Source organism: Pavona decussata, unplaced genomic scaffold (assembly GCF_977016875.1).
Source record: "Pavona decussata unplaced genomic scaffold, jaPavDecu1.1 SCAFFOLD_254, whole genome shotgun sequence".
NCBI lineage: Eukaryota > Metazoa > Cnidaria > Anthozoa > Scleractinia > Agariciidae > Pavona > Pavona decussata.
Window position 1 is genome coordinate 738375 of NW_028145657.1, and position 17369 is coordinate 755743.

Here is a 17369-nt window from a genome sequence, read left to right on the forward strand (position 1 = left end):
AATAAAAAAATTACAATTCAAGGCATCACGTCTATTCAAACCGTGGGGTTCCAAGGTCCCCGCTAAATCTATAAGAAAAGACTCTCTGGCTTTTCTGATTGAATCACGTGAGGAGTGGATAACTTCAAGTGGTATTAGTTGCATGTCAGTGTGGCAGTGGTTAGGTTGAGAAAGAAAACCACTGTTTCTGAACATTTTCTTTCTTCATTTTCTTTTCTTTCTTCTCCATTTTCAACATGGATGCGCAGCGAGACGGTGCTGATCATGGTCTTCCCGCTAGTTGCATTTCTCTGCTTCAAGAGGTTAAACTGACCTCATCGAGGCGCACGCGTCGGAGAACGCAAGTCAATCAGTCGGCGATGTGCGTTCAGGCCCCTCCAGCTCGTCGTCTGAGGCCACTGACCAGACAAACCAGCAGCGCGTAATGAGCAACTTTCGCTTGCTGTTTGCTCCATACTCGAGCTCCGCCGGGGCATCTTCCTCCTCAGGATCACCGCCTGCCAAAAAAGAGCGCACGTTCTACAAGGTGAAGGAGACGTGGACGCATGACTTTTTTGTCTTGCGTCCACAACAACTACTTCTGTACGCATGCCTTTACGTGCACAAAAGCTGGAATTACAAAATGCCGCTCTGGGCCCAGTTGCTTGAAGCATGGTTAGCGCTAACCCGAGTTAAATATTATGACAACCTATAGGTTTTAATACCTTTTAACCAATGGTTAGCGCTAACCATGCTTCGGGCAACTCAGCCCTGGGGAGGTGGAAAGTTGTTTTCTCTTGCAAAGGATCCGCCATGGACGTAAAAACAACGTTAGAGGGAACCTACCCGAAATTAAAAGAAAGTGGAGGCTTTGAGTTACTGAGAAGTGGTGCACCAAGTTCAAAGCTTCTGTTAATCGCTACTCCTCCTGAAGCTGATACTCTGTTCCATTTAATTTTCTTTGAGCGCGAAAAGTCTTCATAAGTTATAATGTGCAACTGGTTCATACCCAGGTTCCTCTCGGTTCGTTGTACAACATAGCAGAATATTAATTTTGAACAGCGTCAATTTCTGTTCTGTTGCTCTAATTTCTGTCCCGCTGTGCTTTCGATGTTTAAATTCCGTTCTGTTGATTCAATTTCGGTTTTGATTTCCTAAATTCTATTCTGTTTGCTCAATTTCTATTCTACTGGCTTGAGAAATGAATTTGATGAAACGTAATAAAATTGGAAGGTTCTCCATAATAGAATTTGAAACAGGATTTTGGCGGAGACAGATAACCCTTCACACCTAAGGGGCATCTGCCCAATGCCGACATTAATAACCCCCACAGGTCACGTCAAGAAAATACTGTAACTGATCTGATAACATTTATGTGTCCCTATGCACCTCAGTAGATAAGTTTACAAGCCTAAATTCTGCGAAGGAGGAGAACCCAAACACGGTAAGCGTCCCAGTTTAGCTATTGTAGGATAGTTATCGTGCTACTGCTTGTCACCTGCGGGTGATCTCTGCACGGAAACTACAAGAACAACAATTTAACTAGTGTAAATGACAGCTTGAAGTGACTTTAGTGGTTATTGCAAAGACGGCAAACGACAGCGTCGCGTTGAGTTGGGCTCAAGCCCTGCACCAGCTATATTAGTGTTTTCGTGTTCAAAAGTCCGATTTTGTGTAGCTGAAGCAGAAGACGGTTACATCCCTAAGCCCTACAATCGTATAGTCAGTAGGAGAGACTGGATTGGTTTACATCTTCGAACGGTCTAGTTAGAGAATCATTTCGTGCATCGATCGAGAGTGCATCGATCAGGCAGGCAAACATTTTGTAGCCCGGTAGAAAGCAATTTTTTTTACTTGGGTCAACCCTCCGAGAAAAAGCTAGGAGATCTAGATCTAACTGAATATCTAGATATCTAGACGGATAAACTTTCATATATGTCCTGTGTATGTCGAGAGTTATTTATCTTATCAGAAAATAGCCTCCCAAGCAGTCGTTTTTGGGGGACTCGTATTACCTCCTCCAGGTAATACAAGTCCCCTAAAAACGAAAGCCTGTTCCATAGCGTTCATGTGTCGGTGTCCAAAGTAGCAAGAAATCAGCTAGTTGGACACAGCCACGGTCAAGTAAATGGCAGCATAAACTCAGATTAAATCAGTAATGACATCGTGCAAAGCAGCAGTAAAATCAAGTTTGATTGATCAAAAGGTGATATTTCCATTCTTTTTTAAACTTATTGTAAGGGTATCAGGCATGATAAGGGACCGATCGTTTATTACGTCCTAGGGGGGGGGGCGGTGTTTTTTGAGGGGGGGTAATTTTTTTAAATGAGCTCTTTTTGGGGGGGTAATTTTTTACCATGTACGAAAAGTGAGGGGGGTAAAATTTTAAGACATACAAAAGGTACCAACTAAATGTATTTAGCAATCATTCTCATCAATCATAGAGTTGGTAAAATCGACTAGAAACTTCTCCATATCGCTACTATTCTTCAGAGCGACAAAGATCTTGCACGTAATAGGTTGAGTAATGACATGGACATGCAAACCGTGTATTTCATCAAGCAGTTTATCTCTGAAGGCTTGTTTATCTGGGCAAAAAAATTGACTAAAAGACGAATAGAGATGGTAGGCTTCTTTAAAATCTATATATCCACATCCATACATCGAATGCTCCTGTACTGCTCTCAAACCCCGAGCTGCTTTGACCTTCTGTGTACCTTCTTTTGACGAGTGAAGAATAGACTCCAGCAATAACAAAACATCGTTATTATCAAGACATTCAAGAGATATTGTAAGGTACATTTCCTTACTTGAATTTCGCCTAACTTCTGATTGTTTCTCTTGCCAGTTCAGATTCAGAGAGCTAGCGACTCGCATGTAACCAAGCGTTGTGCCCAGGAACTTCTCAACAATTCAACCACAAGGCCAACCATTGGGGGGGGGGGGGGGGGTAAAATTTTCAAACTGTCATTGTAGTAGGGGGTAGAACTTTTGTTTAAAAAAATTTTGGGGGGGTAAAATTTTCAAACACTCGATTTTTTAGAAAACCACCGCCCCCCCCCTAGGACGTAATAAACGATCGGTCCCTAATGTTATCGATTTGATGATGAAAATTACGGGTAGAATCATGTTTAAGACAACGTTTCGGTGTCTTCATGACACCATCATCAGGTCAAAATATAATATCCAACAGATAACAAGAATATTAAGGTTCAATATCGTAGGGTCACATTTATATGTTTAAGGGGCACAGTTTCCCAAATCTTTGAACCTCTGTGCGTTTGAACCCACGACATATCAGTTCTAACATACTTGGTGAAGACTAAACGACTGAAACAACCACGCACCGCAACACCAAAGGCAACCCACATACTTATTTGTAAACTGCGGACGAAATTTAATAAAAAGATAGAAATAAACTTAACTGTTTTGTCGTCCTCTTGAATGGATCAATGGAAAAAATGATCTGGAAAACATAATATCTAAAAATTCCCCAGTTAAGTTATGTTCATGGGACTGAGGTTTCATCAAGTCTATATTCCAGTCAGCCATAATATAGCACGCTTTATTTTTACAATACAATACAATACAATACAATATTTATTTTGCCATATACAACATTTACAGATGGAAAAAAATGAAGAAAATTGATGTAAGAAAATAAATGGCGAGAAAACCGAAAATAGAAATAGAAATTCGAGAGATAACAGAATCAAGACCACTAACGAACTGTTGTAAATTGTGTCTAGGCGCCCTATAAATAACACCCGCCGATGACAAGCTTAGATCGACCGAAGTTCAGGCATCTTCGCTGCTTAGTCACTGCTTAGGGCAAAATTTTTTCCCTTTAGCCCTGCTGTGCAGTCCAAGAGAGGTGTTTTAATCCAGCGTTCCTCTAAACACATTCAAATTGAAACCTTACCACATTTGACAGAAATGTCAGCAATTATGATCAGTCGCAGATGGGGTTTCAATTACGAACCACTCAAGACTGCTTTTTTGTGTGCTACTGTTTTGGCGCGCTACATGTGAAAACGGTAAAAGCGCCCGGGAAAAGCGCAGAGTGCTCGTTAGAAAAAGAGGGGCACGCAACGGATCGTTTCGATAAATTATCTGTTCGGAAGGCCCTTAATCCCCTACAATTTTCTAAAAATAATTTTCGCCTCCAACTTTCGTGATATGGGAAATTTAAGGCCTGGTGTTTTCGGATTGATAAAAATGTCGTTTTGGGTACCGCAAAAAGGTCAGCTAAGATTTTAGGAAAGGAAATAAGACCTAAGTTTTTTGGGAAATGGACAAAAATGCCCTAGTAATTTCGAAAAGACTCAAGTTTCCCTAGAATGACCGAACAGATAAAAATATTATAGCGCAGCTTTAAATGAATCTACAGAGCTTTAAAGGCACTCCAGATAGCCTAAAATAGCGTTTCAAAGGATCTGAAAGAAACTCCCATTGGGTGCCCCTGGAAAAACTCATTTATTTTTTAACCGTTCCATCCTCTGTAAGATATCTATCACATTTACGTTTACAATGAACGATGCTGTTTTAATCAATTCAAACCAAGATTTAAAAACTTACGACCTCGAATCAATCACTGATAAACTTGCCTCAGGGCCGATTATATATAATATTTTTTTACACCATAGAATCACTCGTTCTATTAATACGTTCATTTTTATGTTCAGAAATTGAATTCTCAATGCACGTGCAAATCTCCGTTTCCACTCATGCATGCAGTATTGGATCTAAAAACTTTTTCAAGAGTGTAACATGGTTGGAAATTTACAAGCCGGTGTGCCGCCAATCTCAAAATAACAAGCTACGATTGAAAAATTCCCGAACATTATATGTGTCATTGAATCAAAATATTTTACAACAATTAATCTATACTCGTCTTGTTCCGCTTATTTACCAAAATCCACAATTTACACGTTAACTATTACACGCGAGCAAAATTATGCCGTTTTCGTGTAACATTCTTTAAAAGCTTCACGTCAGAAAATTTAATAGACAAAATACTGAGCATCTGAACATACTAATAACTGAAGACCAAGTCAATTTGGAGAAAACATTTGATGCTCTCCACAACGAATTTTTTTTTAATTGTTGGTCGGAATCGAACATCAAAAATGGGAAGTTTCGGGTTACTCAGAGCACCAGAATTCTTGAAATCATTACTTGAACAATCCAACGTTCATAGATAAATCTCTCTCTATTTTTTTTTTCTTAGCGTTGGAAATTGTTGAGATCATTCTCAGTTGACAAAATTAGCCGGTGATTTTTGCGGCATTACGATCGAAACAGTTCCGTGAGTGTTGGCCTTTTGATCGGGTCAGGGCCAAGAGCACTGAATGACTGACTAGCTGACTTACTAACGGACTGACTGACTGAATAACCGACTGACTGACTGACTGACTGATTGACTGACTGATTGACTGACTGACTAACTGATTGACTGACTGACTGACTGATTGACCGACTTACTAACGGACTGACTGACTGACTGACAAACTGACTGACGGGCTGACTGACTGACTGATGACTGACTGACTGACTGATGAATGACTGACTCACTGACTCACTGACTGACTCACTGGCTGACTGACTTACTAACGGACTGACTGACTCACTGACTCACTGACTGACTGACTGACTGACTGACTGACTGACTTACTAACGGACTGACTGACTGACTAACTGACTGACTGACTGACTGACTGACTTACTAACAAACTGACTGACTGACTGATTGACTGACTTACTAACGGAGTGACTGACTGACTAACTGACTGATGAATGACTCACTGACTCATTGACTGACTGACTGACTGACTGACTGACTTACTAACGGACTGACTTACTGACTGACTGACTAACTGACTGATGAATGACTGACTCACTGACTCACTGACTGACTCACTGGCTGACTGACTTACTAACGGACTGACTGACTCACTGACTCACTGACTGACTCACTGACTGACTGACTGACTGACTTACTAACGGACTGACTGACTGACTAACTGACTGACTGACTGACTGACTGACTTACTAACAAACTGACTGACTGACTGATTGACTGACTTACTAACGGAGTGACTGACTGACTAACTGACTGATGAATGACTCACTGACTCATTGACTGACTGACTGACTGACTGACTGACTTACTAACGGACTGACTTACTGACTGACTGACTAACTGACTGATGAATGACTGACTCACTGACTCACTGACTGACTCACTGGCTGACTGACTTACTAACGGACTGACTGACTCACTGACTCACTGACTGACTGACTGACTGACTTACTAACGGACTGACTGACTGACTAACTGACTGACTGACTGACTGACTGACTGACTTACTAACAAACTGACTGACTGACTGATTGACTGACTTACTAACGGAGTGACTGACTGACTAACTGACTGATGAATGACTCACTGACTCATTGACTGACTGACTGACTGACTGACTGACTGACTTACTAACGGACTGACTGACTGACTAACTGACTGACTGACTAATGGACTAACTGACTGACTAACTAACAGACTGACTGACTGATGACTGACTACATGACTGACCGACTGACTGACTGAAAGATCTTTCGTTTTTGGAGTGAAGTCTTAATGTTTAATAATAATGTTTAATAATGCTTTGCCATGCTAGTATATGTACAATAAAAAAAAAATGAAGTTACAAAAGTTATAAAAAGCGCATGACCGGAGAATAATTGGGGGAAACTAAATTCCTATTCAAAGAATATTCTCCAAAAAAAAAAAAACATGAAACAAATATTAAATGCGGCTAAAAACTAGCTTAATTGAATTGCCTATTAAAATTGATGCTAAAGGGAGGACGTCGGATGAAAACTTTCTATAAGAGGGTTTGGTGGAGGGGGGAGGAAATCTCAATTTATAAAGGTGTACAACCAGTGGTGAGGTACTCAGGTATTTTATTGACAGGGAGGTACGATTGAGGTTAACTCAGTTTCAAGCCTCCAAAAGTCTCTGTTAGGCTAAAACTGGACCAGTAATAGGCCGACGGCCCAAAACATAACGCCACAAAAGGTGAGGACCCCCCTCCCCTACCACCTTCGACCTTACAACCACCGGATGCCATCCGTGGCACGGTTTATTTTTCGGACGTTCTTGTTGGTAGAGCAAGGTACGTCCTATTTCTACATGAATTAAGACGCTCGGAGCATGGAAATGCCGCGCACGATTACCAAAAGTTGCACGTTCTGATTCTAGCTGTCGCACGCATGACTTTCCATTACAAGGTACATCACGGTCCGCAGATTACGTACATTAGCGCATACAGTTGACAAATAAGCGTGTGGGTTTCCTAAAACAACATTAACGTTTTACTCTTTACAAACACAGCGATGTCAACTGCCGATCAGGTCTTAGAGAAAATTGGAAGCTTCGGTCGCTACCAGCTGATGTTGTTGATCTTTGCAAACTTACTTGCTTTCTTCTGGTATGGATGGCCACTGTTGATAACCACGTTTATCGCCGCTGAACCTGGCTGGCGTTGCGTTAGAAATAGCAGCGAGTGTACGGTGAACGGGACCGTACAGCCTTGGGCAGACAACTATGATGACAGGTGTAATATGTCCAGAGGCGCTTGGACATTTGATGCTGAATACACATCAGTTGTGACGCAGGTAAGTAGGACATACAGTGCACAATATATACTGGGTTGGATTGGCAGAACATGGACTTGATTTGTAAATGATAGATTGGTAAAACATGGACTGATGGATTTATAGTACACGTAAGTAGAGCTTTTCATAGTAAGCACACAACTGACATACTATTTATTTTGCATGCGGTAATTTTAACTCATTTCTTGGGAGAAGCCAATATATATTGGCTTCTCTGATATAAATAATAAATAAATAGATAAAAGATTCGTTCTGGAGTCACGTGATGACACCGAACTAAACGGACCGGTAGACAGAGCGTATTGGTGACTTCAGTTAAAAGCGTCCAGGAAATGTTTTCCTGTTTGCTCATTAATTGCAATCAGACATTTTGTAGCTGAACTTTACATCTAATTGCAATGATATTATAAACAGTATGATTTTTCTCTTGTATATCAAATCTTAAACATGGTAGGAAAAAGCGAAATGTTAGTCATATTAACAGGGTTTGGTAGTCTCCATCCCCTTTCCTCTGACCCTCACCCCACCACGATAGGGATGAAAACTGACTAAAGATCACCAAAAGGAGAGAACGCTCTGACGACAAAAGATTAGTCTCTTGGTCAAGCAAATTTGAGGTGATACTACATGTAGTAGTCTTTTGTTCCTTGCTGAACTGCTAGTGAGTTTTCTTGTCACCTGAGATTTAAGCTTGAAAAAAGAATACACGCATTACAGGTTAATTTTTTTTTTAAAGTTATCGTCGTTGTGTTTTGTGCTTTTAATTTCCAAATAATCATCTGCCCTTCATCTACCAGATAAGATCCCTCAATTAACATAAACTGTTGTTGTTCAGTTGTTCTTCTCAGTTTCACTGTTCAGTCTTTCAAACTAAAACCTCCTTTCGATCAGACCTGCAGAGCGGTTGGGTGACATAAAACCAAAAGTAAAGCAGTCATTCTAACCGATCACAACAGACGAAACTAGTGCAATGAACCAATCAGAGCTCGAACCAAATACATTCAATGGCGTCATGCGCGGTAAAACCTGTGAGAACTGGTCACGAATGGTTTCGATTTTGCTTCTCATTGGTTGAGAAAGTAGCGCGAGTTTTGTTAACCGACCACATAATGCGGCAAAGCAAAAGCGAAATTACTTTTGATATTCAATTTAAAACCACTCTATGTAGCCTTGGCATATATTTCTACAAATTACTACTTCTGCAACCATCACTTTCAGAGCTCGCTGTTTTTCTTACTACATTTGTATTTCTAACATAGCAAGCAATAATTAGTGCTAAAAAAATCATCTACATTCTTATTTCCTGCAGTTTGACTTGGTTTGTGACAAAGCACTCTATGGAACCATCGCTTCGTCCATGGTCTTCCTTGGTTCGCTTTTGGGTAGCATGGCTTTTAGTACGTTGTCCGACAAATTTGGAAGAAAAATTGTCATATTCCTCCATGGCGTTTTAGTTTCTCTGTTCAGCTTGCTGTCGGCGTTTCCTCACGCTTACTGGCTGTTCGCGATGTTCCGTTTTATTGTCGGCTTTAGTTTGGGTAAGTAGTTTTAATTACATTGAATTCATGAGTTTCTGCTCGGGTAGATCATACAAGTCAGTATAGGCCATCCCCATTAACATCTTTGTTTCCCAACGCCAGAGGCAGAAATTAAAGTTTCTTATTTCATTGCTGGCTCCATTTTCTCGGAGTTACCCAAGATTGTTTTACAAATCAATGGTCTATACTAAGATGCTTATAAAACTGCTTTCGATTTGTTTTTCAATAACGTGGAAAAAATACGAACAGAATTGGCTTCATTTTTTTTTCGAGAAAGCGCACGCGTTACATCTGACGTCATTTTTATTGTCTGTACTCTTATAGACGTACAATAGCTACGAGCCAATCAGCGGGCGAGAATTTTGACAATTATTTTAAAAAAAATGGAAGTCACGGTTTTACGGCCCAGGTTTTACGGTGACCTATGATTTTTTTTTCTCATCAGGTGGTGGAGTTAGCATATTTATATTAATCTCCGAGTTTGTGGGTGTCCGTCACAGAAGCATGATGGGAACGTCCTTATGGTACTGTTGGACTTTGTCCCTAGTGGCCTTAGCTGGTATGGCTTACCTCATTAGAGACTGGAGAACGCTGTGCATAGTGACTGGGGCGCCAGCGATACCATTTGTTATTGGCTACTTGTAAGTAAATGAATTATGGACGGCAAGAGTGACCCTTGCGGCAACCAAAAAAAAGCCGGAAACAAAACAGTTGGATACTGATAAACTGAAAAAATAAATGTATGCAAATTGCCCGATATTACGGCTTGGTAAAACAAACCTTTTTCGGGGACTAAAAGAATAAAATGAGTAAGTTCACTGATATAAAATAAATGAAGCTGATAGGTCAATAGCAAGCTATATAGATTTTAAAAATGTCATCAACACTGCTCGCTGCTTACCAATTGGCTCTGTTTTGACACCGAAACTGGAGAGAGAATCCCTCCTCCCTCACTCTCTTTTGCTTTTTTTTTTTTTTTTTTCATATGCATTGCAATTTTCTTCGCGGCGCTCTGCCCTATCTGAGCTCATGAACAGGCTTTTGTGGCTAAAAATAACGGAGTCATAGTTACCGCTTATGCATATCCTTGTTTTCATTCACTAACCAGTGTTGGCGAAAAGTCTTACACAGCACAAGGTGCAACAGAGAATGAAACAAAGATTTCCCTAAATTTGCACATGCGTATGCGTATCCTGACAATCACTGAAACACTTTCATTTTAGGTTTTCGCCAGAATCTCTTCGATGGTTGATAGTGAAAGGCAAGACAGACGAGGCCTTAGAACTGTGCCACAAAGTTGCAAAGTTCAATGGGAAAGAAATCTCCGAGGAAGAATTGAATCTAAAACTCGGCGACGAAGAAGAATTACAAAGACTCGGAGACATTCGCGATTTGTTCGGGTCTCTGCAAATGGCCAAGAAGACCCTGATATTATGGTATTGCTGGTAAGCAATGTTTCTTTTATCTTGCTTAGTCACCGAGATCAAACGTTTATATTTATTTACAAAATGAATCCTTATCACAACGAGTTTCAGAGGGCCGCCGGGAACGATCCTTGAAACGAAAATCCAGATCAACAAATGACATAAAAGGAGTAAACAAAATAAAATTAATGTTTAGTTTTAAGATGCCCTATTTAAACCACACTGTTAAATAAGTACTTCTACCAAAACTTTGCTTCGAAGAGCCAGGTCTTTGTCAACATAACTTTCAGTCGCCGGCCGCAAAAATTTCCCTCGCAAGAAATTCAAAGCAAACCATTGCAACATCCTCTTGTTCCGAAAATTCAAAAGTTGCAAGTGAACGTCAGAAATACATAAAAAAAAGTACGAAAAATGCGTTAAAGACAAGGTTTCGACGTTAACAGCTCACAGCTTATCAGCCTTTTGGAAGTCTGAGACTTAACTAAAATCATTTAGCGATCTCAAGTTTTTGAAGCGAACTGTGTGGAGACTGGTCGGCGTCAATGTGGGGCATTACGTTTTTCATCTAAAGCAAATTCTCAGACGTTTAACCCGGCGGTGGACCGTGAACTACCAACTGATCTGATTTGTTACTCAGTTTCAATCATCATGTTCAGCTTCGTCCCAGGGAACCTCTTGGAATTACAAATGGCGGACATCGCGGAGTGTTTGTCCTTGGCCAGCGCCATTCTAGTCCTCGGGAGACGAGAATGGTTCAGCCTAATACAACAACAAAACTAGTCCTCTCTTTCCTGTTCTCTGGATCATAATTAAATGTCTTTCCCTTTTAGGTTTGTAAATGCCCTGGTGTATTATGGCGTATACCTTAGTACCCCCACCGTGGGTGGAAATATGTACCTCAATTTTTTCCTCACCAGTGTCGTGGAGATTCCAGCAATCCCAGCAGGCATTTGGATTTACAACAGGTTAGTCAAGCAAACAAAACCCAATTTGTGTGATACCGGGGTGGTTACAAAGTAGGGTTTCGCTTTGAAACCACATACTTCTAGAATGAATGATCTCGACTAACATTTTAATGCACAGGTTTGGTCGCAAGAAGGGTGTTATCATTCCCATGCTGATAGCCGCTGCTGGTGCCGCCGGCTCAGTTCTTTTGACAATTCAGGATCCGGACGAGTCAAATAAATGTAAGTTATGTTTACTCTCTAAGAAGTCCTCTGACCACAAGGTTTAGTTTGGTCCTCAAGCTGACCTTTGTCTGGTCGGTAGACAGGCAAAGGTTATTTTGCGCATGCTTAATTGATCTCTCCCCCCCACCCTCTCCGGTTTTATGGTGGCTATTAAATTAGCCAGGGGACGCATTCACGAAGCCTTCCTAAGATGTATCCTAAGAATTGACATGATAGTTAACAAAAGCCCATTGTTAGTCCAACTATAGACCAACAATACCTAGGATACATCCAAACGTTTGGAAGGCTTCGTGAATTTCGCCCCAGGGTCCCAAAAGAGGCTTAAAGCTCCAGGGCTATAAGTAAACTCGTACCCAGATCTCATTACAGGTTTTGACCGTGGAAGATCTGGGAATGAGATTAGGCCATGAACAGAAAAATGCATGGATCCAGGGTTTAAAAAATATTGCAGATTTAGCACTCTGTGGCTATACTTCTGCGTTTCATTTAGCCAGGATCAGCATTTTTGGCCTGGTTCCAAGGGAAAGTAGACAAAGGCGTCTGGGGTAAGATTTACGAAGACCTCCAATAGTCTATTAAACAATGGTCTATTGTTGGAGTAACAATAGGCTATTGCTTTAAGGACAATACTTGAGAGGCCCCAGGGCCCCACCCAATAGCAAATTTGACATGCGCATTTTCAGTTCAAATGTTCACATAGATTTGACCAGTTTGGCTTCTAGGTTGATTGTTGATAACCATCAACCAGAGACGTATATACCACCTACTGACGTTCCACAATTCACTTGACTCTGAAGATGACTTCCGCTCAGGTTGTCGAAACGTCAGTCAAAGTCACCACAAACAGTCCTTCTCAGGACTACACTCACCCGGATGATCATAATTTACGTACTTATGACATGACTCCTGGGTTCAAACCATTTACAATGTTGATAACCATGTCGTAAATCCACGACTCACTATGCTCAGTATCATTGGTGTCTGACTAAAATAGCAAGAGGCAATTTTTCACAGTTCCCTTTCTTTATAAAATAAGCACGTTAGATCTCTTAAGAGAATCCGAATATCCAAAGTATGTTGGCTCATCATTTTGACTAACATAGACCAGTTTCCTTTAATTCCTTCGCAAAACCAAAACTTAGGTACACTGATAAATATGGCTTGAAATCCCAGATCGTCAGGACCTTGACTATTTTTAAAAGAAATTTTCTAACTTGTTTTAAAACCTGTTTACTCTGGTTTGTTAGATCTCTTCGAGGGAGTTAATGTTTTTTTGTTCACTTCCTGGGAGACCTTAGGCCAGATAGTCGGGTCGACGGAAAGTGAAAACAAGCCTGGGAAATTTCGGCTAAGAAAAGTTTGCCTCACTTGATCTATCGGCTCCTGGGTCTGCCAGGTTGTTTTTGCCAATTATTGTAACTAGAAACGGGTTTTGATATCTTCAGCTATCGTTACTTTTATTGTATAGGGTATCTCGTGGGTAAAATCATCATGGCCATGATTTGGGCAAAGTTTTGGATTATGGTTTCCTTTGATGGCATCTATGTTTACTCAGGAGAGATTTTCCCCACAGTTGTCAGGTAACAAATAAACACTATATCGACGATAAATATAGCTTATATTTTCGGGACGGGGAATGAACTTGCAATAAATACGCACCTCGCAAATTTCTAATCAAATTTCGCAGGCCTCACAGTCGCGATTTTCGCTCGAAACCATCTCTGAGTCACGATTTCTTTTGCAAGGCTAAAAGCATTCGCCAAAACTGTTCTTGTCCGCAGAAAAAATGTTATGCTGCCTTAGGAACAGTAATTAACTAAATTTAGCCCCAGGATGTTCATGATCGCAGTTTTAGCACTCGTCTCACTAAAACCAGCATGATCCCGTTCAGCAAAAAAGTTGATAATGTTGAGGAATTTATTCGGTCGACAACTTGGCTCCACTTCTACTCAGCTTCTTATACTGGCATCATAGACTTTGTAGTTTCATTCACCGGTTCTTTATCATTTTCAACTTACGCTCTGTTCTTAGGAACATTGGCTTGGGGACATCGGAAGCTGCAGCAGCGATCGGTTCATTCTGCTCTCCCTATATTGTCTACCTGGTGAGTTTTGTTTGGCTAAATTGGTAAACTATAAACTAGTCATCAGTAGGAGAGTTAGTATATGAAAGGCTTTATTTTTCTGATCAAAAGTTTGGACATATCTGGCACACTCATCCATCCATCCATCCATCCATCCATCCATCCATCCATCCATCCATCCATCCATCCATCCATCCATCCATCCATCCATCCATCCATCCATCCATCCATCCATCCATCCATCTATCCATTGATTCATCCGTCTGTTCGCTCGTTCGTTCGTTCTTTCATTCGTTCTCGCGTTCGTTCGTTCGTTTTCACCATTAAAAACCACGCGAGTCATGTTTTTGAGTGATTTGTACTGTCGCTATCAATATATTCTTTAATCGAAATTAGTTCAGAAGTATTTTTAAGAGGCGCGCTAAAATGGTGTGAGTAAAAATATGTAAAATACAGAAACAAACAGGAAAAGAAAAGAAGAAAAAAGCTGATGGTTGCTCTTGTTTTATTTCAGCAACGGGTTCATCCGATTTTACCGTATGGCATCATGGGATTAAATGCCTTAATTGCTGGGTTACTCTGCATCCTTTTGCCAGAGACTCGGTACCAGCCCACCCGGGAAACAACGAAACAGAAGGAGGTCAACTAGACTGAAGAGGAGATGGATACAACTTTGTACTGCAACGTTTTCACAAAAAATTGTTACGCGTTTGTTTCTTTTTCTCATTTCAGTCGAACGTCTTTAAGGACGACATTCTCGTCCCCAGAGCCCCAACGGTTACCAAAAAATCGTTGGCTCTGGGAACGAGGATGTAAGGGCGGATTCTCCTTTTGCTACTGCGCATACGTTCTGCGCATCTCGGAATAGCCCGAGAAACTCGGATTTCTTAACGGCAATGCCTACTAAAACAGAGATATTTTGCACGGTTTTATACGCGGGAAAAGCAGATCTTGACAAGGGTTATCGGAATTCGAAAGAAAATTAGGGGTAACCATGCAGAGATAGTTAAGCTTTAATTTGGGAAAAAATGCCATGCATTATTTTGTATTTTGAAGATCATTAAAATTTACACTATACTCGGGCAAAGTTTAGACTTCTCAGCTGACAGTTAAAATTTTTGTCAATAGGTTAAATCCAACTTGATATCGAGCTCCAGAAGACAAAGGCAACAAAAATGAATAAAAAAGATTATTCGATTTCCTTTATTTGTGTCCTCATTGTCAAGCCGAATTTTAATATATCGAAAGGAGCCTATTCTCAACTATCAGCTAGCCCCAAGCAAACCCTTTACCTCACGGACCCCTCTGTAATGCCGAAAATTGGGTTTGTCCCTTTGGTGTCCATATTAAGGGCAGTGCCTTCAAAGACAGAGGTGTTTTTGCACAGTTTATGACCACACGGGAAAAGCAGATTTTAGCTAGCGTTACTGGAAATTCAAAAAGGAAATTGGGGGATTGGGGGAAACTCAGAGATAAGAAAGCAATAATAATTTTACTTGCAAATAACTTGCCAATACTGCCTACTGTATAGTAAATGTCTGAAGATGGTTTGGAACTCCTCACAAGTTGTTTTAAGAAGTCGCGTAAGGTCGTCAGAAGTTGGCAAGCAGTAAACGTAAATTTCCAAAAGAGACTGGAGTCACTCGAACTTTCTTCAGAAACCTTTGGACGATTGTCGACACTGTTTGGCTAAGTAGAGGGACACGGTGATGCCATTCAAAAGCGCAAAAACACGTGAGAAGTAAAAGTTAACTGAGATTCGGCATAATTAAGTGGTAACTGATAAATGGACGAAATTTAAGCTGATGACTGAGCAGTGGATTGAATTTTAACTGATAGCTGAGAATCCAGCACCTCCATGCAGACCCTCAGAGGTAAGTGATTTTATGAATTTTGGTATCTTCGGAAAATAGAGAGATTAGAGATATCTCCGTAACTAGAGGTTCGACTGTATTTCGTATGTGCAGCATGTTTTTGGGAGCTATTTACTATTTTGTACGTTATTTCGGTCTGTCCTATTATGCAGGTCGCTGCTGATTTCAAAGTTATTCACCCAAGATGTTAAGTAGATGCGTCGTTAAATGTTAAATTACGGAAATTGTAAAGCAACGACAACGGTGACGGCAACCAAAACGTCACTTAAAAATATAACTTCATTTTATTTGCACTACTTCGCAGTTATTTCAACTCATCCAACTTTTACAAAAACAGCCATCTATCTAGGAACCAAACTGCTAGGCGTTGCGTTCGAGTTAAGAAAGAGAATGAAAAATTCACCGTCGTGTGCTCACGTTCTCCACAAAATCTTGAATTTGGTCTTTTCACGTTTAGTTTTGCAGAGGACGGCAAAGAATTGTGCCAAAATTTAAAACACACGTGCAGGGCGGTTGTTTTTGCTCATTAAACCTATGTTGTACGGCGTTGTCATTGCCATCGCTGTCGTCATCGCTTAACCTCCCTATTTTCTAATAATAGAGCATTGGGACTGTTGACTTCATCTGAAGCGGAAGGAAGCAGGTAGGTAGGTAGGTAGGTAGGTAGGTGGGTGGGTGGGTGGGTGGGTGGGTGGGTGGGTGGGTAGGTAGGTGGATGTTGATTCTGCTTTACAAAGTAAAAGAAATATTCAATATTTGGAAACAAGAAATAAATAGCAATAAACCAAGTTGAAGGTAGTTTGAATATCAACACACAAGGATGTTATTGCACATAGTGAAACATCATGTGGTATACTGAGTCAGTGGTTGTTGCCGGCACTAATTAGATATATATCTATACTAATGTATTTCGCTTGAAATCGTAGATTTTCAGTGTGTTTAGTGTATCTACAATAAAACACAACAAATAACAACGATATTTTCAGAAAAAGAACTCCTGACTGTTTGAAGGACGAGGGTAAAATTCAACATTTAAGGCTACGCCTGGCTGGAAGAAAAAGTACCACAACGCACACTACCTGTTTAATTAGCTGGGAAAATCCGCGAAAAAAATGGTGCGTAAATATAAATGAAAGAGAAATCCATGGAACATATCAGTATATTCGGTTTATTCTACTGGAATTGAAATTATCTACATATTAAATCTTTATCAAAGTAGATTACAATATTGGAGACAAGTTTGTTTGTAGCTTGAAAAGTTATTCTTAACAAAAAAGAAAGAAAAAAAAAATAGAGAAAGGAGGAAAGTGTCGCAACTGTCTCTAACCCATACCACAGTACGAAATTCACAAATAATAATGTCCTCATCTTATGACATCGTTGTTATGCCGTTTTGGTCTAAAATAGGTTATCGATTTTAACTGATTCAATCACGAGTTGGCCTGAAAGTCTGAAAACGGGTTGGATTTTACAGCAACGGGTATGAAAATGAGTATGAATTTCAGAGGCCAGGTCTAATCAAGGGTACCGGAAAATTAAATATTTAGTTTGGTGCGTGAAATAGGGCTTAGGATTTGAAGCCGCACACCCCGCGTCAAAACTTC

The 17369-nt window shown here is 40.4% G+C and overlaps 1 protein-coding gene across 1 annotated transcript; it reads left to right on the forward strand.

Annotated features, from left to right (window-relative positions):
- The first annotated feature begins 7372 nt into the window (after positions 1-7372).
- On the forward strand, positions 7373-14636 carry LOC146456446 (organic cation transporter protein-like). The gene is made up of 9 exons (XM_085092733.1): positions 7373-7656; positions 8966-9194; positions 9640-9835; positions 10418-10639; positions 11449-11583; positions 11702-11805; positions 13277-13388; positions 13840-13912; positions 14406-14636. Exons 1-9 carry the CDS (start codon positions 7375-7377, stop codon positions 14538-14540), a joined length of 1488 nt encoding a protein of 495 aa, XP_084948859.1. The 5' UTR covers positions 7373-7374; the 3' UTR covers positions 14541-14636.
- The last annotated feature ends 2733 nt before the right edge of the window (positions 14637-17369 follow it).